The 24,743-nt window shown below is 44.3% G+C and overlaps 1 protein-coding gene across 2 annotated transcripts; it reads right to left on the bottom strand.

Annotated features, from left to right (window-relative positions):
• Positions 1 to 380: 380 nt before the first annotated feature.
• On the bottom strand, positions 381 to 23,374 carry TCTN3 (tectonic family member 3). Of its 2 annotated transcripts, XM_077449613.1 has the most exons (14): positions 23,248 to 23,374; positions 19,952 to 20,075; positions 19,674 to 19,789; positions 18,246 to 18,376; positions 18,063 to 18,168; positions 15,602 to 15,720; positions 13,839 to 13,874; positions 13,690 to 13,761; positions 12,033 to 12,155; positions 11,801 to 11,893; positions 10,382 to 10,470; positions 10,124 to 10,280; positions 7,075 to 7,209; positions 381 to 3,481 (listed from the first exon to the last, which is right to left on the bottom strand). In XM_077449613.1, exons 1-14 carry the CDS (start codon positions 23,321 to 23,323, stop codon positions 3,266 to 3,268), a joined length of 1,593 nt encoding a protein of 530 aa, XP_077305739.1. In that variant the 5' UTR covers positions 23,324 to 23,374; the 3' UTR covers positions 381 to 3,265. The 2 variants fall into 2 exon arrangements, with proteins under 2 accessions (XP_077305739.1, XP_077305740.1); XM_077449614.1 differs by lacking the exon at positions 7,075 to 7,209.
• Between the last annotated feature and the right edge of the window lie 1,369 nt (positions 23,375 to 24,743).

The following is a 24,743-nucleotide window of genomic DNA, read 5'->3' on the forward strand; positions in this document are numbered from 1 at the left end:
TCATCAGCGCATATCAATGAAGGAGAAAAATCATCTGTTTGCAAAATATTACAACAAACTATGAAACATGATGTTTTTTTTTTTCAAAATTTTCCATTTTTTTTGTTTGTTTAGCAAAAAATAAAAACCCCAACTGTGATTAATTACCACCAAAAGAAAACTCTATATATGTGTGAAAAAAATGATAAAAAATTAATTTGAGTACAGTGTTGTATGACCGCGCAATTGTCATTCAAAGTGTGACAGCGCTGAAAGCTGAAAATTGGTCTGGGCAGGAGGGGGGTTTAGGTGCCCAGTAAGCAAGTGGTTAATATGTGAGCTGTGACTTGAGTGCAGAAGTAAGGAATCAATACAATTGACACACATCACGCCTGTGATAGTTTAAGTTACAAAAATAATTTATTCATACAAAATAATTTGGAAAACATTCATAAAAAAAGTTGATCCTATGTGGCTAGATCTATAACAAATCTTGTTCAGTTTGTAGCTTCCCATTAAAAACCCCCATACAATATTATAATACAGGATTTATATAGCGCCGACAGTTTGTGCAGCTCTTTACAATTTAAAGGGAGACAATACAAAAGGGTTGGGAGGGTCTTATAGGAGGGATACTGTTGAAAATTGCATCTTAAAATGCTAACAGCAATTGTGCTCACCTCTTGTCCTACTCTTTACTATTTGGAGTGCTGACTGTACTAGCTGTAAACTGGGTCCAGGTCACAGGCTCAAAAGGCATTGGTTCAGTTTGACTGATGGGTAGCTTGCCAACACTGGTAACCCTTGTATTTTCAGTGTGGGGGGGGGTGCCACGTACACACGATTGGAAATTCCACCAGCAAAAGATTGAGAGCGGGTTCTCTATTTTTCTGACGGAAAAAGTTCCAATCGGAAATTCCGATCGCCTGTAGCAATTCCGCCACGCAAAATTCCTACGCATGCTTGGAAACAACTGTACGCATGCTCGGAAGCATTAAACTTAATTTTCTCGGCTCGTCGTAATGTTGTACCTCACCATGTTCTTGACGGTCGAAACTTTTGTGTGACCGTGTGTATGCAAGCCAAGCTTGAGCGAAATTCCGTCTGAATTACCATCCAAGATTTTTCCAACGGAAATTCTGCTCGTATGTACGGGGCATAAGATTTTGTGCAGATTTTTGTCTTCAGAATTACCAAAACCATATAATATATGAGGTCAAACCTTAAGCGTTTGAAATTGTATGCAATCAAGCAAGCCTTTGCACTACATGCTTTTGGTAAATCCGAAGACAAAAATCTGCAGAAAATCAAATTGTGCGTATGGGGCTTAAAAGTATGCCAAGATGTGTTGCTAGTCCCTTCAAGATGAATGTGCTGCCTTATGCCATGTACACACGACCGGACTTTCCGGCAGACTAGGTCCAACGATCTTCCCCACTGACTTTTGGTGGGGGTCCGACGGACTTTCCGGACGAATGGACTTGGCCACACACAAGCACACCAAAGTCCACGGATTTGAACGCAATGACGTACGACCGGACTAGAATAAGGAAGTTTATAGTCAGCAGCCAATAGCTGCCCTAGTGTTGGTTTTCGTCTGTCGGACCAGCATACAGACAAATGGATTTTTCTACTGGACTTGAGTCTATCGGAAATATTTGAAACATGTTTAATTTCTAGGTCCGTCTGACTTTTGGGAAAAAAAAAAGTCAGCTGGAGCCCATACACGATCGTAATATCCGGCGGATTAATTCCGTCGGACCTAGTCCGTCGAAAAGTCCGGTCGTGTGTACGCGGCATTAGGCTTCTTTCACACTTATGGTCTCTGAAGAGAGATCTGTATTTTAAATGATTCAGAGGACATTTTATCTCCTCCACACTGCCTGATTTAACCCTATAATGCTGCACCTGTGTGTCGCAACCAAACTCAGTGGATGAGTTTGACAGGTGGTGATGTCTATCAAACTTTGCACCCTTAATTGTAAATGCCACTTTCGTGGCATATATGAACAGCCCCATCCCACCTGCTCCCTGCATAGGGCTTGTTTCACATCATGTCTGTTGAATTTTTATTTTTTGCACACAACTTCACATGTATGATATTGAACAGTGTATCTAAAACTGTTTTCAAGTAATGCTTATTCTACTGCCCGTTACAACATGGTATGAAAGAGACACAGGGGGGGCGATTTACTAAAACTTGGGCACTCAGAATCTCGTTCAAGTTAAGCTTTGCCAATAAAACTGGAATCCAGGTTTTAGGTTTAAATAGCTACCACAGTCACCTATGTAGGGTAAAGTGACATGGGGGATTTATTTTCTAAAGGAAAATCCACTGTGTCCTTCAAATGAAGTCGCTGCAGATCTGAGGGGATATGCAAGGGGAAAAAAAAAAACAGCATTTTAGCTTGCATATTATTAGATGATAGAAAATCAGCAGAGCTTCCCCTCGTTTCAGATCTTCCCCTCTGATCTACAGCAACTACACCTCCAGTGCACAGTGGATTTTCCTTTAGTAAATCAACCCCACGGTCTTTAAAAAATGAATCAACGTAGGGCTGTGTTTTGTTGCTGCTCCTTTATTCTCCTGAATGTGGTGCTGAAATCGCCTGTGTTGGTGACCTAGGAAGCAGAGCCGTTGCTCCCCCCTACTTGTGTGACTGTACTCGGGCCTAGTGATTGGTTTTTACATCTCAGCACTGCCAAAGGGAGAAATTTCTCATGCTCCCCCATACCCAGAAATTCTGGGGCTACAGAGGACCAATGAGCTTGCAGCTATCTTGTTGTAAAGCGCTGCGCAAGCTATTGGCGCTAATTAAATCCTGTATAATAATAATATAAATAGAAGCAGAAATAAGGGGGAGGGAATTCCCCTTGCAGAGACAGTTCCTGCACCCTGCATGGGTAAAGTGACCGTGTCTAAGAGCACAGCCTGACTGGCCCATAGTTGCTCTGATGTGTGCTCTCTTGTGATTATCCAAGGTAAGCACTGGTTTTCAGGTACACAATAGATGTCAATTTCTGTCTTTGATCGTAATTTAGCCGGAGTTACCTTATATACCTTTGGTGAGAAACGTAGAAGCTGCCCCCCTCCTCCGCCTTCTGGCCTTCATGTCAGTTTTTGTCATCTTAATAGATTCTAAATCTCTACCCTGAAGCAGGTCCCTTGCATAAAGGATTTCATACAAGTATTCATCTTGCTTGCAGGCCTTTTCTCTCTCTCTTATGTAGGAGCAGTGTATGAGAGAATCTGTCATATTTGCTCCAGCACGATTTACGGTGGTGGTCATACACTTCTTACCACCTGCATTATCAGCCAGCAGTATAGTGCTAAATACAGGAGGAGAGACCTGGGATTTGTCACAGCTTTGTTCGTCTGAAATGGGAAGAAGAAATCCACTGGATCCCTGTCAGTAATACCGCGACTGCCGCGAGGGGCGGGGCCACGTCTGGTTATATCAGTGAACGAGACCTGAGTCTGCAGAACCGTCAAGTCCTGACACTAAAAAACGGAGAAATCAATGTCAAAGATAAAATACAAAGCACAATCCTGGTGTGAGGTGTGTTTAATATTGGTGCTGTACAAACACATCTGAAATCCCAAAAACAAAAATTACTAGTCTTTGTTTCCCAAAACCAAAATGGCGTTCCACAGCCGCTATGTACAAACATAAAATTGGAGACACACCGCTCAACCTCTTATCTCGCCTCACACTTCATCATCTCACCATTGCTGTAATGGGCAAAGGCAATGATCGGCAAACAGCTTCTCCTCCAATAATACTTTATTATGAACGCATCTTGCATGTTAATTAACAACTGCTAATGCGTTTCAGCCTAAGTGACCTTAATAATAGCGCTAAGGCTGTGCAGGCAGAAATGTGTTGGCGGTTTGTCTACAAAGACGTGTTCATAATAAAGTACTATTCATGAAGATGCTGTGTGCTGGTAACTGGTTTTGCTCATAGCTATGCTTTGGTAATAGTAGAAGTAAATGATGCAAACAACAGAAGTGGAGCTGCTCAACTTCCGAGTCCAAAATTTGTTTGTTAAAGTTACTCATTACAAGAGAAATCCACCTGCTCCCCTTTTACGCATTTCAATCCATTCGGCACTTCGACGATTGCTGTATGGAAGGATACTTTTGAATTAAAAATGTGTAATAGGGAAGCAGGTGTATATATCTTGTACTGGGTGACATTAATAAACATATTTTACACCCTGAAGATCATAATCTCGAGCTGATCATAGAATGTTTGGAGTTGGCACACTTCTGTTGCAGTGGGGGGGGGGGGGGGGGGTAGAAACCTAGAGTTATTGACCTCAATGTCAAACAACACTGTGATAATTGAAATTTGCTCCCAATATATAGGTCTGGAAGCAGCTCCCCCCCCCCCCATGTAACAAGACACAAGAGGGTGCTTCTAAGTGCAGTATGTGAGATCAATTTATTAATAAAGAGCAAACAAACCACTCACATGTAGTAAAATAAAAAATGCTTGTCACAAGCTCTGTCAGATCAGCTCCAGAGCTTGTATATGCTCTCTTATAGGCGGTTTCTGCTCCCTCTATTTGCACTGCCTGGGTTTCTGGATGATGGCAACAGAACTTATGGCATGCACTTTTTATAATACTACATGCGAGTGGCTTTTTTTGCTTTTGATTAATAAATTGATCTTACATACTGCACTTAGAAGCATCATATTGTGTTCCTTTGCATTCCTACAGATATTCCTTCTATCTGCTGAGTGGCTGCTCTAAGTCTTATTGAAGCAAGCTGAGCCTACCCATTATATAGCCTATATGTGGTCATTATGAACTTTCTAGCTTGAAATGCAGCACTCTGGAGTGGCTTGTTTTGCCGTGTAACAGATTTGGTTTATTGTTCTTTTTATTCCCCCATCACAGCATTATTTGTCAATCTCCTTCTATTCTCAACAAACCACCATAAAGCATAAATGTAACACATTTCTAAATATAATGCCGCATACACATGGCTGGACTTTTCGACGGACTAGGTCCGACGGTCTTCCCGACGAACTTTCGGCAGAGTTCCGACGGACTTTCCGAACTAACAGACTTGGCCACACACAATCACACCAAAGTCCGACGGTTTCGAACGTGATGACATACGACCAGACTAGAATAAGTAAATTCATAGCCAGTAGCTACCCTAGCGTCGGTTTTCGTCCGTCGGGCTAGCATACAGACCAACAGATTTTTCGACCGGACTCGAGTCTGTCGGAAAGATTTGAAACATGTTTTATTTCTAGATCCGTCTGACTTTTGGGGGAAAAAAAAGTCCGCTGGAGCCCACACACGATTGGAATATCCGGCAGATTCATTCCGTCGGACCTAGTCCGTCAAACTCCGGTCGTGTGTTTATGCGGGCATAAGCCTTGACATTAGAGGGTGACCACATATGTACAGGTAAAATTCAGTTGCCTTCTCGTCTATTAAGCTTGCCTCAGAATTTGATGCAATCTGTGTGCCCTTTGGCATAGTAGTGCTTTATTGCGGGCATCTGTTATCAGGTGTTTTTTTTTTTTTACCAGCTAGGAATGGATTGACACAACAGCCAACAGATCTAATGTATCTCGGTATAAAATCCAGTACATCCAGCTTCTTTTCATCTGCACAAAATGCTGTAAGGGATCCCTTCTGAGCTATTTATTAAATGCAGATGAACCTGCATTCCACCCCCTATGCATAAGCCTACTGACCAAGAAAATCAATACAAAATGTGCTTATAGAACATCTTGCATCAATCAACAGGAGGCTCTGTAATGGCTGGTGTTACTGGATAGAATTCCAGAACTCTCCTGATCCGGCTCAGTCTCAGGGGCTTAGTGATATTTTAAATAACTAACCCCCACCATGTTCAAAAATTCTACAGCAACTATCTAGCATGGCTCCTCGCCACCCTGAAGATGGTGCAAGGTTCTGAGATTTGATTTCCTTTTCACAAATCTTCCAAAAATGTACAGACGGCACAACTCTCCAGATCTAAACAAGCTCAAAATTGCTCAGAATTGTAGTTTTAGTACTGATTAAATTGGTTGATAAGCCACTACTATAAAAACCTCCCATCCCCTCTGTAACATAACAATATGTTTCCCTGTGCCTGTGTTATATGAAAAATATGCTGTACCTATATCAGAGCGGCATAACTCCTCGACTCTCTTCCCTGCCCGGCTGACAGTTCCAGCAGGCGAGGCCGAGCACTCCTGCTGACATCAGCCGAGGAAGAGAGGAGAGAGAGCTGAGGAGTCACGTGAGCGCAGGGAGACGCTCTGATATAGGTGCAGATCAGCAGCTTTTTATTTACATAGCACAGGCACAGGGACACATATTATTATATTACAGAAGGGATGGGAGGATTTTATAGTAGTTATGAGAGCAGCGGGGGGGGGGGGGGAGAGGAGGAAAAGGGGAAGGGAGGGGAAGGGGAAGGGGAAGGGAGGGTACTGACATCAGCAGACAGGCAGGGAGGGGGAGGAGGACAGAAGGACAGAGCAGAGCTGCGGATGACAGGCTAGTAAACTGACCACGGTGCCAGGGCTCAGCAGCCATGATATACTGTGGTTAATTTACAGGGGGGTGGGGGGGGGTATAGCCAGGCAGGATCAGCCAGGTTTTTTTAGGTGATACAGAGGGCCAAATTAGGGGGGGGGGGTGGGGGGGGGGTATAGCCAGGCAGGATCAGCCAGGTTTTTTTAGGTGATACAGAGGGCCAAATTACACAGCACAAGCAATGGGGATTATAACATGCTTTAAGGGAACATAATCAGTTTTTTTCTTTTTTATGTTAACAAATGCTTTAATTAAGCTCCTGGTGTCTTTGTATCCTTCAAAGCAATAGGAACAGTTTAAAGGGAATATGTCACTTGGCACATTTAGAGAAAATCACCCCAGAACAACCCCCAACCTACTGTAGCTGACAGGACTGGCTTGACATTTACATAACTGGTCTAAATCTGCAAAACATTTCAGTAGCCTATGTCTGAGTTTACTGATAATTTTACGGGCATTGTTTTAGCGCTGACTCTTAAGGAGCTCATGTTAGCTTTCAAGCGATATGTTCATCAGACTCACCTTGACAGATTGGCATGTGTAGAGGAAGTAGCCACCCAGCAGCTGAGCCTGAGGATTAGAGAAGAGCCCAACTTCTGCCCACATGATCTGCATGTTCAGAAGGACGGGGATGAGGCAGCCCGAGGAGCAGGTGCCCTGAGAAACAGTGACCAGAAAATTGCAGTCATTATTAGGACCAGAAGAAAGGGGATGTAAATCTCACTCCGCCTCTTATCTGTGTAACCCCAGTGCCTGTATTATATTCAGAATATAAAATAAAAATATCAGCAATGAGATTTTCCTGCCAAGGCAGGTTGGCGGAATGGGACACAAAGGTATTTCAGTATTTCATAGCTAAGCTTTGCTGGTATTCCCTGTCCTTACTGGCCAAACTGACTTTGATGTGCAACTTCTGAAAAGAGTATTGTATTCTGTTTTCTCTGAAGAAGGGGTTTCGGTAACCCCTGAAACGTGCTGGCTATCTTTAATAAATGCATGAATTACTAACATCTTATTAACCTATTTTGCTGTTAAATTCAACAAAAACATTGAGACCGTTATGCCGCGTACACACAAGCGGAATGTCTGACAGAAAAAAATCAGACGGAAGCTTTTCATCGTATATTAAGATTGTGTGTATGCCTCATCTGACTTTTTTTTATTTACGAAAATTCTGACGGACCTAGAAATACAACATGTTTTAAATATTCCCGACGGAACCAATTCTTATCGGGAAAACCGCCTCGCCTGTATGCTTTTCCGACAGACCAAAAACCACGCATGCTCTGAAGCAAGTATGAGACGGAAGCTATTGGCTACTGGCTATTGAACTTTCTTTTTCTAGTCCCGTCGTACGTGTTGTACGTCACCATGCTAATAACAATCAGACTTCGGTGTCATCGTGTGTACGCACATCAGTTTCAGCGGAACTCCGTCGGAAAGACCCTCTGAGTTTATCCTGACGGGAAAACCGGTCGTGTGTACGCGGCATTAGAGACTTAAGCCTGGTTTTACACTAGTGCAACTTCTGATGCAAATGTGAGTCATGCAGAATTGCATGACAAGGGGCTCTGATTGCCTGGAGCTGTGATGACATCACTCCCATGCATGCGTGCAGGAGCCGCCAGTCACGGCATGTCTACTGGAGAAACGGCACCAGCGGCCCGTTTCTTCAGTGCTCATGCGCCGATGACGTCGGCGGCAGGGCATATACTGAATATATCCTAAACTGTGCAGGTTTAGGAGATATTCACGGCACCTACAGGTAAGCCTTATTATAGGCTTACCTGTAGGTAAAAGTGATGTAACAGGGTTTACAACCACTTTAAGAAATGTAAAAATCAATCTGACTCAGAACAGTGCAATTAAGGAAAAGATTACTGCACTAATTTAGTGCAATTTACAGTACGATTTGGCCCCATTGAATATGCAATGCCACATCAAAGTTGTACCACATAATGGCACTGAAAATCGCATTAAAGTCACATCCCAATAATGTGAACCAGGCCTAAAGTTGGCCATAGTTACATAGTAGGTGAGGTTAAAAAAAGACACAAGTCCATCAAGTCCAACCTATGTGTGTGATTATATGTCAGTATTACATTGTATATCCCTGTATGTTGTGGTAATTTAGGTGCCCATCTAATAGTTTTTTTAAATTATCAATGCTCCCCGCTGATACCACTGCTTGTGGAAGAGAATTCCACAAGGCAATTTGTCTTTTTTGATCAGCCAGCAGGCTGATTGAAAACAAAATGAACAGATTGCTCCCTGACTGTGCTATTGTATTCTGACAGCGGGACACTCCACTATTATGCCGTGTACACACGGTCAGATTTTCCGATGGAAAATGTTCAATGGGAGCCTTTTGTTGCAAACTCTGACCGTGTGTAGGCTCCATCGGACATTTTCCATCGGAATTTCCGACACACAAAATTCGAGATCTGGATCTCAAATTTTCCAACAACAAAATCCGTTGTCGGAAATTCCGATCGTGTGTACAAAATTCCGATGCACAAAGTTCTACGCATGCTTGGAATCAAGCAGAAGAGCCACACTGGCTATTGAACTTCAATTTTCTCGGCTCGTTGTACGTCACCGCATTCTTGACTTTCAGAATTTCCGACAACATTGTGTGACCGTGTGTATGCAAGACAAGTTTGAGCCAACATCCGTCGGAAAAAATCCTATGGATTTTTTTGTCGGAATGTCCAATCGTGTGTCCGCAGCATTAGAAGACAATAATCAGTGGCTGCAACATTCCAGATCAACTTTGAACAGGGACAGGCATACATCGATCGAAATGTGGCCAGTCCCTGCTGAACCAACCGAACTTTGACCCATCTATGGCCAGCTTAAAGTGGCAGTAAACCAGCATTTAAAAAATAAAAAAAATCCCCTTCAAGATATTATGATAGTATGCTATACTTACCTTAGAACAAAGCCCTCCAGCAGCGAGCCGTCACCACTGACAGGGCTTATATCTTCCCCCTTCCTTCCTACAGGTAAGTCTTATTATAGGTAAGTCTTATTATAGGCTTACCTGTAGGTACAAGTTCAAAAAATGTGTTTAATATCACTAAGATCCTGCGGCACTCTCAGTGCCATTTAGCTACTTACTGGCCAGAGTAGCAGTCTCATTGGACAATGGAATAGCAGATGGTAAGGTTTAGCAATGAAGTCGATGAAGACAGACTAAAGTAATTAAGTAAAAAAACAGATCAGAGAGAGGCACAAGAATAAGAAGAAGGTAAAGGCAAACATCATGTGGCAAAAAAAGGACTTTTACTTTATTTATAATGAAGGACAAGCTCACTTTAAAAGGTTCAGTCCACCTTTTATACCACGTTTCATGTTATCCAAATGTAGGGTGTAACATGAAACATGGTTGCATACATCACCCCCAAAACCCACATTTACCCCCCCCCCCCCCAAACCTTTCCTGAATCATGGTGTGCATATTTATTTTTTATTAAATTTATGTTGGTGCATTTACTAATTTTGTGCCACAGATGGATTATGCCTTTGACAACTGCTGACACACAGCACCTAACCAAAGTCCAGAGAGTACCTGACTGCTGCAGTTCTGATAGATGATCTGGGTCCAGTACCCGCTCTGTGCAGCTGTGACGTTGCCATATATAGCCAGACTATGTGGTGCGTTCCCCCCCAGCAGAATTTGGTATGCCCGAGCCTGGAAACTACTGCAAGAATCCTGGGCTGTACCACTAAATAAAAGAGGGGTAGATCATTAGGACACACACAGAAAATGCACCCACCACTTAGTCAGCCTCCGAAGAAGGCCAGAGTAATAAAGCAAAGACATTACCTGATTGTGCAGCCGCTCACTGCGTTTATTCCAAACTGGACCGGACTGTAGGAGCATGACTCTCCACCCAGAGACCGGAGTAACAACAGCTGCTGGGAGTCAAGGAGGATATATACACAACAGAGATCCAAAAGGGAGTGCCAGATGGCATCTTCTCCTTCCACATATAGAATAATGAACTTGAGGCAAGGTTCACACTGACTGCAGGAATTAAATCGTGCAAGTTTATTCCTGCAGGTCAGTCCCGACTTCGGGGGAGATTTCGGAGACATCTGTGCGGGTTTCTGCACAGATGTCAATGGAAATCGCACCCCCAAATCGCCAAAAGTAGTACAGAATCTACACACCGATTCAGATGCTGCCATTGCTTGCAATCGACGCCGATTTGGAATTTTGACATTCGATTTGACATGTCAAATCACATCAATATGAACCAGGGGCTGAAGGACACTTTGGGGGAGTTTTACTAAAACTGGAGCACAGATAATCTGGTACAGCTGTGCATGGTAACCAATCAGATTCTAAATTCAACCTGTTCAATTAAGCTTTGGCAATAAAACCTGGAAGCTGATTGGTTACTATGCGCAGTTGCACCAGAATCTGTGTGCACCAGTTTTAGGCGATCTCCCCCTTTTTGTCCTTAGCAGTAATCGGCTTCTCTGTTTCATTCTCCGCACAGCAGTACAGGAGAAATGAATCAGCAGCTTCGGGAAACAAGATCACCTATGTCCACAGTAATGAAAGCTCCCTAACTGCTATGCATACACAGTATAGCTCACAGCAGCCTCAGAAGAGAAGCAATGGGAGCAGGGAAATCAAGTGAAACTTCACTCAGTAAAGTAACTTCTTTTTTCTCCCTCCTCCCTCTAACAGAAAAAATAAAAAGCAGAGCTTCCGGCTTTTCAATGCAGGCTTGACCCCACTGCCTCCTGGGATAGGTGTTGTGATAGACCAGTGATGGCGAAACCTTGGCACCCCAGATGTTTTGGAACTACATTTCCCGTGATGCTCATCTACACTGCAGAGTGCATGAGCATCATGGGAAATGTAGTTCCAAAACATCTGGGGTGCCAAGGTTGCCACCCCTATGATAGACTCACCTGAGACAGAGGCTTTTGGAGGGGCCTGAATGCTAGCCTCTTACTTACCGACCATGAGCCCTGGCATTTGAGGGAGCTGCAAGCATTTAGTCCCCCTCAAAAGCCTCTGTCCCGGGTGAGTCTATCACACCTAACAATTCCAGGGGGCAGTAAGTGACTAAAGGCGCACGCATGCAGCAAGATGCATTACATGCGCAGAACAGACACATGGTGGATTTAGTATTTTTACTCTAGTACCCTTCCCATTATAACATGAAATAACTGCAATAGAAGAAATATTATGTCCGGTTTCATAAAGGGAAGGGTTTAATTAGGATACATTTCCATTGTTGCTCAGCACAGGGTATCCAGTGAGATAACCGGGATTCCCACTCCGAATCTGGACAGAACTGGCAGCGGCTGAAGTGATGGGCTGTAAGTAGGATTATGACATCTTTAACAAAGATAGGTGACATCACACTCAGCACAGGGAATCAGAATCATTACAGTACAATAGGACAGACTTGCCCCAGGCTGTGACATAAGACAGAGTACGAGTCGTCATACCCTACCTTATAAAGGACGGTGGTATTCTGCTGTATGCTGGTACTGGTGATGGACACATTGCTGAGTGTAAAGTCAACACTTACACTAGAGATGCCCTGAGTTCCATTATACCGCACTGTGTAGGTTACCTAAAAAAAATAAGATCTTTGTTTGTTTGTTTTTGTAAAACCCCATACACACTATTAGATTTTCTGCAGATTTTTGTCTTCAGATTTACCAAAACCATGTAGTGCAAGGGCCTGCCTGATTGTATACAAAATTAAACTCTCAAAGTGGTTGTAAACCCTTACAGACCACTTTTTGCTACAGGTAAGCCTATAATAAAAATAGTAGTCATGGCTGCAGTTCCCCTACAAAATTATAAATTTTCCAGCAGGAAGGTTTTCATTGCCGTCTGTGATATGTCATATGCCAGTAAGGGAGGTCATATATGATTCTTTTTTTTTTCGTTCAACCAGTGGGTTGAATGAAAAAAAAAAAAAAAAATGAGATGATTCTCCTATCCACACATTCGATGCAAATGGGGGAATCCTCCTGCCTTGCAATTGTATTTTGATGGCAGCGAAGCCTTCCCTGCCAGCAGAATGCGATCAGTGTTGCTGGCTATAGCTGGCAGTCCTGATCATTTGGGAGAAACGCTACAGGTTGGTTGTTGGTTTTACACAAGTTGAGTGATAGATTGTGTACAAACATCTAACCCATACGTGGATCCCTGCTGAACCGGGCAAATTTTGATCCATGTATGGCTGGCTTAACCCTTCGTTTCCCTTATCGATTTTCTCACAGGGATAAAAGAAAAGCAGAACCATTTTCAATGGAATCACAGACAGCAATTAAAGCTGAAGGTTAATCTCCTTATATTTTCCCTCACTTGGTTCCCCCAAACCCAATCATCAACATGCTAATGGGATTTTTAAATAAAACCTTTTCCTTTATATTAAATTACCTTATTTAGGGTTTAGTGATGCGATTACGGTGTCCCTGTGCAGATCATGGCTGGTGGGATTAGCTGGCATTGTGCTGTACATAGTTTTCTGAAAACATCACAGCACCATTTCACAGTACTCCTCTTGAGCCCTCAGCCCTGATACAAGCAGTGGGAGGAGTTCTTGGGAGGAGTTATGCAAATATAAAAGTGATACTAAACCCATTGATTTCAAAGTTTCAAAAAACAGTTACATTACCAGCATGCCGGAAATGATTACTGTCATTTTGCTTGCGCTCTCAACCAAACTGAGAAAGCATCAAAAGGCTGGAGTCATAACTGATCACATGTGCAGCATCATGGCAGTTGCAGATCAAACAAACAGAGGCCAAGATGGCAGCTTCCTCGGCTGAAAAGGATAGGGGGGGGGGGGGTTTAGTTCCATTGTAAAATACTTTGATGGGCAGGGTTTCAGTCTGGAGAAGTAGGCATTCCTATGCAGGCTTTATTAGCATGCAGAGGTAACACCCACATGTGATTCTGAACCTTTATGACTGAAAGAACTGAAATCCAATGAATGAAATGGATGGGCCAAGGACCGTCAGGCTAGGGCTAGCTGATGATGGACTTGCTGCAGCTTCTAATGTACATTATGGGAATCCCACAGTGTGCAGTGGAATCTGAGTACAACTGTGCAAGACTGAAGGGAAGGCCGGAGATCAGATGTAATATCATACCTGGGACACAACGTTGTTACACTGGTCCCCCAGTAGAATGGGCCTGTCTGTCACAGGGCTGGTAATTGGGACCTATAAAAAAGAAACGATTAACATGTAATTGTTCTAATTTTACTGTACATCCGGGGTCCAATCCATCCTCTTCTTACCGTCCTGGCTCCCTGACTGGAGACATCTGCCGGCACCTTCAGAGAAGAGAGAAACATATATTTCATTGTACAATTCAGCCATTCCGTCATCTGAAACAACAAACAACATATTCCAAGACAGCACTTCGTAGAGATTATTTTTTTTTTTTTTTAACTATTGTTTTTAAACACTTGTTATTGTTTTTAGAAACACATATAATATACGGAGAGATTTTAAAATAGAACTTTGCTATCACAAAATGATACACAGTTTTTTTTATCGTTTGTAAAACTGGATTGCATTTTATTTTTTTATTTTTTGTGGGGGGAATTAAAAAATGAATTTCCTGCTTCCATTGTTCTCCACACCTGTGCACATCCCCTGGACTTCCTGTGGACCTGTGCGCACTCCAGAAGTGACTGAACATCACAGTTTTAGTGCAGAACTTGCCAGTGTACTGTGCATTGGCACAGACTTTGTGTGTTTTTCTTTTTTAAAAAAAATATAAAATATCTTTATTATTAATATTTTTATTCCATTTCAAAGTCTAAAAAAAAAGTCAAAAAAAAAAAAAAATTACAATTAAATAGTTTAATTGTAGCTGCTTGTGTTCTAACTCAACTGCACACTGGAAAGGGTGACAACACCACAGCTCTCAGGCAGTGGTGTCACCATAGGAAAGGAAGTGTCTGTAGGTACATCTTCCTGGCAAGATCACTAAAAATTATAAGGATGAAAGCAGGATATATAAGAAAAACAATAAACTGTCTGCCATTAAAGAATTGGCTATGTTTTAGACCCCTTTCACACCAGGGCGTTTTGCAGGCGCTATAGCGTTAGAAATAGCGCCTGCAAAACACCCTAAAGAAGCTGCACCATTGTGTGTAGTGTGAAAGCCCCGAGGGCTTTCACACTACAGCGGTGCGCTGGCAGGACGTCAGAAAAAAGTCCTGCCAGCAGCTTCTTTGGAGCGGTGAAGGAGCGGTGTGTTTACCGCTCCTCCACCGCTGCTGCCCATTGAAATCAATGGGGCAGCGCTGTAATGCCGCCGGCAAAACGCCGCTATTGCGGCGTATTGCCGGCTGTTTTAACCCTTTCGCGGCCGCTAGCGGGGGGTAAAAGCGCCCCGCTAGCGGCCGAAATGCGCCGCAAATCCGGCGGTAAAACGCCGCTAAAAATAGCAGCGTTTTACCGCCGCCGCTATCAGCGGTGTGGTGTGAAAGGGGTCTTAGTGTTTCTGGATCTGGACACAATTGTGCCCCATCTGTGTTCACAATTCTATCTAATTCTATTGTCAGAGAAAATTCTGCTGTAAAGCCGCGTATACATGATCGGATTTTCCGACAACAAATGTTGGATGTGAGCTTGTCCAATTGTGTGAACGCTCCATCAAACATTTGTTTTCAGACTTTCTGCCAACAAACGTTGGCTAGCAGGTTCCCAAAATTTCTGCCAAGAAATGTTTCTTGTCGGACTTTCCGATCGTGTGTACACAAGTCCATCGGACAAAAGTCCACACATGTTTCGGAATAAAGTACGACTTGGAAGCACTCGGTCTTGTAAAACTAGCGTTCGTAATGGAGATATCACATACGTCTTGTACTCATTATGTTCATAATTATTGGCCAACATTTGTGTGACCGTGTGTATGCAAGACAAGTTGGAGCCAACATCCTTTCGAACAAAAACACGGTTTTGTTGTCGGAAAAAGTCTGATCGTGTGTACGGGGTATAAGTGTTCTTTATCCACCTATTAGGTCTGTAATACCAATGGCAAATTTACCCTGAGCACTGCGATATCCTGGTAATAGTAGGCTGGGTCCAGAGAGAGATCCGTCTCACAGCTGTCAGTCAGATTACTGAACACCCGCAGGCACACCGTGCTGCTGCTCAGCAGGAATTCTGGGAAATAAAACACAAGCGTCTGCAGACAGTGCTGGAAAATAAACTACTTGTATTATGTTAGTCAAATGTATTTAACCCCCTAACCAAGGAAAAGGACCATTGGTATGTACATAATGAATGGATATCCATAGAAGTCATTCATTACAAAATATTAAAAAAAAATTCCCAACACTCAGCCTTGCTATCCAGCAAAAGAAACCCGCTGGTTTACAGATTCTTAATAAAAACTAGAGGCCTCAGTTTGCGTGCATTTTCAAATAGGTGGAAAGGCCACATGCGAGCACTTACCTGCTGTAATCTACAGAAGCATCTACACTAGGAACATATACTGTACAGTACAAATACATGCTTACATGAAAGGTATAACCCCCTCCTTTAAGAGGCGCAGTACCATTCACACTGAGGGACTAGTCACACTAAAACTCACAAAAACAATGTTACCACTGCGCTTGGCAACGCTCCTGCTCCAAATTCTGTGCATTGCAGTGCAATTATTTGTGAATGGCACCCCCACATATTGCACAGTTTAGCATAATCACCACAATATGCCATGCATTGTCCTGTGCTGCGTAGTAAAAAATAAATAAATAAAAAAAAGAGGGTCATGCTCTTTTATCTGTTATGGTGCATTGGCAAGCCAATTTGTAATGGATGAGCTGCCTTAAAGTAATATTATAGAGTTTTATAATTTATTACATTGACCACAATTAAATAAACTTACCAAACTATTGGGTAAAATTCACCCCAGCAATTGCAGATTACAACTTTCAATGCAGCTGGCTCCTGCTCTCTAGGTGCTGCTTCCCCGAACTTCCGGTCTTAAAAGGAAAGTGTGAACACTGGACAGTGCAATCTCCAGTCAGTCTGTTAGCTTGGAGACGGGAGAGAGGAAGAGGGGAGTGCCTTGTCATCCTAGTCCAGTGATGGCGAACCTTGGCACTCCAGATGTTTTGGAACTACATTTCCCATGATGTTCACCTACACTGCATAGTGCATGAGCATCATGGGAAATGTAGTTCCAAAACATCTGGGGTGCCAAGGTTCACCATCACTGCCCTAGGCTTTGGGGCTGTGTGTTTTTCTTGATGCACACAGAGTTGGGAGACGCAACTCTAGTCCCTGCATGTAAGGGTGGCTCTATAGGAGGCTGCAAGAGAAAGCAGCCATCCCAGAAACATGAAACTTGGGATGGGTTATGGCACAAGCTTGAATTGGCGGCGTCGTGTATGCGCAGTTCAGTGGGTAGCCAAATGTGATGGGTCACCATATGTGATGAAACACTGGCTGTGGTAATTACTAAGGCAGTGAAACTGATCAAATCACCTGTGCAAAGTAATGGAAAGCCTGAAAACATGACCTGTTTGGGGGTACTTGAGGACTGGAGTTGAGAAACATTGCTCTAACACAGGGATCCTCAAACTAAGGCCCCCCAGCTACTGCGAAACTACACATCCCATGAGGCATTGTAAAACTCTGACATTCACAGACATGACTAGGCATTAAGGGGTATTGTAGTTCCTGAACAACTGGAGGGCCGTAGTTTGAAGACCCATGCACACATTTGTTTTTTTTTTCTCAAATGAATACCTTTTTCTCAAATTTTGCCAGCTTGCCCAGTCCGCAACCTCCTAGGACACCTCATACGTCCCAGGAGGCTATGAGATCAGTCTGACAGCATTGCATGATCACTGGGCAGCTGGCTGTGTAAGAGCCAGGAATCACAGCCGGCTCCCAAATTCAAGATGGCAGTGCTATACTGCATTTATAATAATGTACATACCTAAGTATATAAGGCCTTGTACTGAATATGTAAGAACTGACAAGTCCCTGAATTATGCCTTAGACAGTTAATGCTTTACACAGTAAAATATGTAGTCTTAAAGCCCACACTACAAGGGTTAATTGCTTATCTATGTCTAGGAGACTTAAAAGAGATCTACTTACCAGATCTCTAGCTCCTCTGCACTACTACAACAGCCCCTGAGCATCTTCTCCCCCATGCTCCAGCAGTTCAAGGTCCTGATGTTATCAAGACTAGTGCAGGCCATGCACTGGACAGGATGACCTCAAGGGACAGTCCACCGCCAGAGCGGGGGGGAAGCGCCATCTGCTTGGGAGCGGAGGACCAGGCAAGTTAATGCGCTGTTCATTACCCCCAGACTAAATGAGCAGCTAAGCCATGCAGTGTGTGCTCAGCCCCAACGGCAAGGAATCATTTTTATGTTTCCTGGAGTTGGATAACACTGGATAACCATAAAGTGGTAACTAATAATGGTACTATGGGATCACATATAGGTAGACACATCACTATTCTCGTATAGTTACAGGGCAACTCTTACTTGCAGGACTGTTGTCTGAACAGAGATTTTGGGCCCCCACAGGGGCTGGCTGTCTCAGCACATTTAAAGCATTGGAAGCAGACACTGTGAGGACAGGATCGCCGGCCTGGAGAGAAGAAAGACATGTCAGAAATGTGTTTATAGACACAAGCGCTAAATCAGCTGTCAGCTAATCCCTCTCACCTTGTAGAAGCTGGAGAAGACAGGCACACTTTGTGAGGCAGCAGAGAAGGATGGGCCTTTGTATGGCTCACTGATAGACTGGAAGTTGGATGCGTTCACTATCTGAGGGGTGACAAAGTAGTTCAAGGAGGCTGCAAAGAAACAGAATATAGACAAACCATTATGTCCCATACTGACCAATCATAATCCAGCTGCCATTTTTGTAGAGGAGGTAGAGAGTGGAAGCTAATACTTGGCTGGATGTTAGGGGTATGAGGCAATTTCTATTGTTTTCGGCGCAAGGGCATTTAATATTTTTTTTTTCCATGAGAGTGATAATGTCACTTGAAGAAGAACTGAAGGCATTTATAAAAAGTTTACAAGCACGTAGGCTATTTAATGCAGAAGAGACATGGAATAAAATACACCTAGTGAAATAATGAAGACAAAGTATCTGCGCTTGTGGAAAAAAAACAACTGACGATAATGTCAGTTAATACAATGTGATGTCACCATGCTAATTAGAAGTACATCAAACTGGAAGTGTGTATTAGTTCCTCCGGGAACAAGAGATTTTCTATACACAACTGTTACTTCATATATTTGTACTTTTAATCTTCATATAATGAACTTTTTAAGCAGTTTTAAACTACACAGTGGAACCTTGGTTTACGAGTAACATGGTTAACGAGCGCTTTGAAAGACGAGCAACTTTTTTTTTCAATTCTGACTCGGTCTGCGAGTGTTGTCTCGCAAAACGAGCAGAATTCAAGCTAATGGGGTGTGCAGTACCGCATTTGGCCAGAGGTGATGGGGACACTTGGAACGCTTCGGAGCTGTTCGGAAAATACTCGGAAATACTCAGAAACTCTTGGAAATACTCAGAAACTCTTGGAAATACTCTGTTCCTGAGTGTTTCCGCCGAGCCTTTCCGAGTTCAGCCAAGCCGTTCCTGAGTATTTCCGAGGCTCTCCGGTGCCCCCCCCCACCCTGCCACATGCGGTATTGCATGTAATAGAAGTCAATGCGGAACTAATGATCTTTGTTTCTATTGACTTCTATGGGGAAACTCGCTTTGATATGCGAGTGCTTTGGATTAAAAGCATTCTCCTGGAATGGATTATGCTCGTAATCCAAGGTTCCACTGTATTGGACTTTTGGCTCTTTATATCTCCTTTTTGTATACTTACATCAAACAGGATGGGACTATGGTTGTTTGATTTTGTGGCATGATATAATTAAAAGCGCTATTTAACCACTCTGATTTAAGGGGGGGGGGGTCACAAGTTTTTGGTAAGTTAGCATTTTTTCCATGGTGGTAAGGAGGCCTCACGTTTGATGTCACGCGTTGTCTCTGAAGCTTATAGCAGCTTGCCACACACAATGCGGAACCCTTCCTCCCCCAGACTGACAACCCCTAACAACCAGAAGGAGCCATGAGACACTTACCATCAGCAGAGAGGACGCAGAAGAGCTGAGTGGGGGGCGAGCCGACCAGGGTGGTGGTGTAAGGGGTGTTGTTGCGAAATATCAGCCAACTGTACAGACACACCAAGCTCTCCGCCCTTAACAGAGATCACAGAGGAAGCAATAAAAAAAATTAAAAATCACATACATAGAAGGAGCTGAGCACATAAAGGAATAAAATCTTCATTGGAATAGAAATTCAAACAAATAATGATCATCGTGTTCCAGTGTATGTGGGAGATAGAAGACAAGGACCTTACTTGGTACTGCCGGGGACACAGGAAGAGAAGACACTGATGGGATCACTTAGGGAGCAGTCGGAGTCACAGCAGCAGTTCAAGTCACAGTTCCCGGGTGAAAGATCACAGGAGCAGATTGTCACAGCTGAGCAGAGAAAGAAACGTCTGATTACCGGACAGAAATGGACTCGGAATACATTCTGGGCTTTCAGAATATAAAAAAAGATTTTCCTAGCAGGACTTTCTTCCCGCATTCTTTAAATCCTAAGACTCCTTTCATGCTGGTGCCGCCTGTGCATTAGCAGTAAAGTGCTGCTCCTTTTAGCGGTGCTTTACCACTGTTAAAGCGGCCACTAGCGGGGCGCTTTTAACCCCAAAGAAGGGGTTAAAAAACGCCCATGTTGCGGCACTTCGAAAGCGCTGTCAATTCCTTTCAATGGACAGGGGCGTTTTGGCAACGATTTATACACCGCGCCCAAACCGCCCCCCCCGAAGATGCTGCTTGCAGGACTTTTTCTAACATCCCACAAGCGCACCGAAAACTGCCTCAGTGTGAAAGAGGTCTACAGAGAACAGTACCAATTACAACCACATTCTCCCTGCAAGGAACCGGGTCTACAGATCAGTCTTTGGGTCGCAGGTCCAGGCTGCACATAATGTCTTCACTGTTTCCAAGCTGAGATCAAAACGGAACTAAGCCCTTTCCATCCTTTACAGCTGAGGAAGTGGCCATCTCTGTTTAATCTGCAGTTGCCACAATGCTGCACATGTGATCAGTTATGACACCAGCCAGTTATTGGCTTCACAGTTCAGCTGAGAGCACAAGAAACTGTGACAGTTACCACTCATGGAATGCCTTGAATGTAACTGTTTTGAGAGCTAAACTCTGAGTACAAAAACTTAAATGTAAAGAAGAATTCCAGCTTAAACCTACCTAGTCTTAAAATGAGTGATACCTACAACTCCACAGATGACATGCAAGTCTTTTATCTTCACCAAATGAGTGCTTTACTCATCGCTTTATTCCCAATGATATCATTTCAGATGGAGGCGCCCTCTCCTCTCTCTTTTCTTATCTACATGTGTATTAGGTACTCAGGGCCTGGGAGCTGCCACCATCTGCATCTCCTTGCTGCTTCCTCACATACCTGACCCTCTCTGTCATTCACTAGCATTTCTGTAGCGCCATAGTTCCATTTTATTTTTTCTAGTGCTGGATCATGTGATTGGACAGGAGCGGCCGGAAAACAGGTAAGTTAATGTACAGCTTTCTTACTAAGGTTAGTCAGCATAGGTGTAAGGATGGGGGAGGGGGTATTTGTATGACCAGTTAGATTTAGGCTAGAATTATACTTTAAATATATTCCTCGGATGCAAAGGACAAAAATTCACTTTGTGCGCATTATATGCCTTTGCAAACCCAGATATTAACTTGTAAATATATCAGTGACATCAACACTGTGCTGAGAGTGGAGCCGTGGGAGGGGGGCAGCGAGCTCCACCGACAACAGGCTGTCTACAGAGATCTACAGGAGGGGCGGAGACAAGACCGGTCCCCCTGCACAAGGAGAGAGGTCAGCAGTGATCGGTCTTTATTACAGAAAGTCTCACACTGGATTACTGCACAGACCTGGAAGAAATACACAAATCTCATCAAGAAGACACATGATGAATGTGTATAGACAATAACTGCTTATCCTGGTGTCCAGCTTCTCCTACACGCACATGGTGCCTCCACCTCCCGTTGGCCTCAAAATGTCCCCTGTAAGGCACTGCACCCCATCCCCCCACAATGCCTTTCTGCATCTCCCCCCACCATCCATTTCCACAGCACTGCCCATCCCCCCCATTATGCCTTTCCACAGAACCCCCCACCCCCATTATGTCTTTCCACAGCCCCCCCACCTTGCCTTTTCACAGCACCCCCCATTATGCCTTTCCCCAGCATCCCTTTCCACAGCACCCCATCATTCCATTCCACAACCCCCCAGCATCCCTTTCCACAGCACCCCCCATTATGCCGGCACCCCACCATTCCTTTCCACAGCACCCCCATCCCGCCTTTCCACAGCCCCCCCCCCCCATGACCCACATTATGCCTTTCCACAGCCCCCCCCATGACCCACATTATGCCTTTCCACAGCCCCCCCCCCCCCATGACCCACATTATGCCTTTCCACAGCCCCCCCCCACATGACCCACATTATGCCTTTCCACAGCCCCCCCCCCCCCAACATGACCCACATTATGCCTTTCCACAGCCCCCCCCCCCCACATGACCCACATTATGCCTTTCCACAGCCCCCCCCCCCACATGACCCACATTATGCCTTTCCACAGCCCCCCCCCCCTACATGACCCACATTATGCCTTTCCACAGCCCCCCCCCACATGACCCACATTATGCCTTTCCACAGCCCCCCCCCCCCACATGACCCACATTATGCCTTTCCACAGCCCCCCCCCTACATGACCCACATTATGTCTTCTCACAGCACCCCCCCCATTCCTTTCCACAGCATCCGCCATCCCCCCACTATGTCTTTCCACAGCACCCCCCACCCCTTTATGCCTTTCCACATCATCCGCCAAACCTTTCCACAGCACCCCCCCCCCATTATGCCTTTCCACAACCCCCCACCATGTCTTTCCACAGCACCCCCAACTAGGGTTGCCACCTTTTTGTTCGAGCCAAAACCGAACACTTTTTGCGGCACAGGTCAATTTTTTATTTCTTTTTCCAGTAAACACTATAGGATTATAAAAGACCTGGGACACATTTGGGTGCCCCAAGGAGAGTAGTAATGTAGTGCACAAAGTGCGCCAGTGGGTGTGGCCACATTGCTCTTGCTGACATCATCACCCCACCCTTCAGTGATGCCGCACCACCAGCAGCGTCAACAGATTTGTGTATGACTATCCGGGTTACTTGGGGAGCCACAGGCTGGTCTGAATAATGTGCATGGGTTTCAGGTGGACTGAAACCCAGACACATAATTCAAAACCCGAACTTTCCGGGTGGATCCTGGACAGGTGGAAACACTACCCTTGAACCACCCCCCTCCAATGCTATCTATAGCGCCCCCCATGTCTTTACACAGCATAGGGGGGACCACTTAGTGAGGTGCACCTCCATACAGCCTATCAGATCACTGCAGTGGTGAGGCCCTGGGCGCCTCCTCCTACAGGGAAGTCTGTTGTCACAGAACTTCATTTTTTGTGTCACCCTGTGTGTAGGTGACGGGTCAGCTTTATTTCTATCTGTAATAGGTTTAGTGTTACAGAGGAGTCCCCTGCAGCTCTAAGGCACCACTCACCGCTCGAGGCCCCCCTCACCGGCCCGGCCTGACCCCACAAGGCGACAACGACCAGGAGAACCCGAGCGAGAGCCATGATAAGGCCGCGGCGTCACGTTGCCACAGCAACCTCCTCGTCTGATGTCATTCTTGAGCGACACCAACAGAGACGCAGCGGCGGAGCCAATGAGAGCGCGTAACGTCACGCCTAGCGATCTCCCGCTCTCCAATCAGGCCGTACAGTGCTCTGTTGGTGATGGTGTTAGTGTCGCTAGTCACCAGCAGAGGCCGCTGTGGTACTTGTGTGTACTTCTCCTATAGAGTGTGTCTATGGACCCAACACATACTGTGTAATAAATAAAAGGAGTTTTTATCTCATTCCTCAGACATACACGTCATCTATCATTAGATTCCACTTCACAATCCATACACCAGACATGGACACTCTTCCTGAATCACAAAGTCCTTCAGAATTGTTTGTGAACAATGCTCACCTTCATAGTACATCATAGCACTTCATGTTAAACCCAAACGTTTGTATTTTTATCATTTGGATAGAGTAGGTAATAGTTAAAACCCCTGCCATTTTTTTTTTATGTTTGGGTACCACAGAGGAAATTTCCCTTCACTTCGTGTCACAGAGACACAACAGGAAGTGAGAGGAGGTCTCCCAATATGAGGGGATTTCCTCACTTAGACAGTAGTTCCTGTATCCTCATTGGAAGGTTTTGCCTCACCTTTCATTCTAGGAGCAACTGTAACGCTTTGGACTTCCGCTCACTTTCTTATGGCTTGTTCACACAAAAGCATGGGCCTTTACACCTTGGTGACAATGGCCACCAGAAGGCTGAATCTTCCCAAACGGGAACACTGTCAGCATTACAAACCTAGAAAACTGTCCAATCTAGCACTGTGCCCAGAGCTCCCAACTGTCCCTGATTTCGAGGGACTGTCCCTGATTTGGAGTAATGTCTCTATGTTCCTTATTCCTCCACATTTGTCCTTCATTTTGGTCTGATCTATATAGTTGTATATAAAATGCTCTACTTATCTATAAAAAAAAGTGTTTCCCGGTGCTAAACCTTTCATCTGATTTCTAAATTGCTGCATTTGTAAAACCCAAAAGCCAATATAAAGGAATAGAAGCGGTAAAAAAAATCACTTGTGGATTTAACCAATCTTGTTTTTTTGTACAATTCTCCTTTAAGGGGGCGTGATGGGGTGTGTCCTATGCCTGCATACTTTTTCTTATAGGTGTCCCTCATTCCCATCTCAAAAAGTTGTGAGGTATGCATACACCCAATGTAGGGGTGCTCACTCAGCTTATGGGGACCCTGGGGGTTATTTATGAAAGGCAAATCCACTTTGCACTACAAGTGTAAAGTGCACTTGAAATTTCACTGAAAGTGCACTTGGAAGTGCAGTCACTGTAAATCTGAGGGGTAGATCTGAAATGAGGGGAAGCTCTGCTGATTTTATCATCCAATCATGTGCAAGCTAAAATGCTGTTTTTTATT

Source organism: Lithobates pipiens, unplaced genomic scaffold (assembly GCF_037356315.1).
Source record: "Lithobates pipiens isolate NorthernLeopardFrog02 unplaced genomic scaffold, aLitPip1_a1.2 Scaffold_22, whole genome shotgun sequence".
NCBI lineage: Eukaryota > Metazoa > Chordata > Amphibia > Anura > Ranidae > Lithobates > Lithobates pipiens.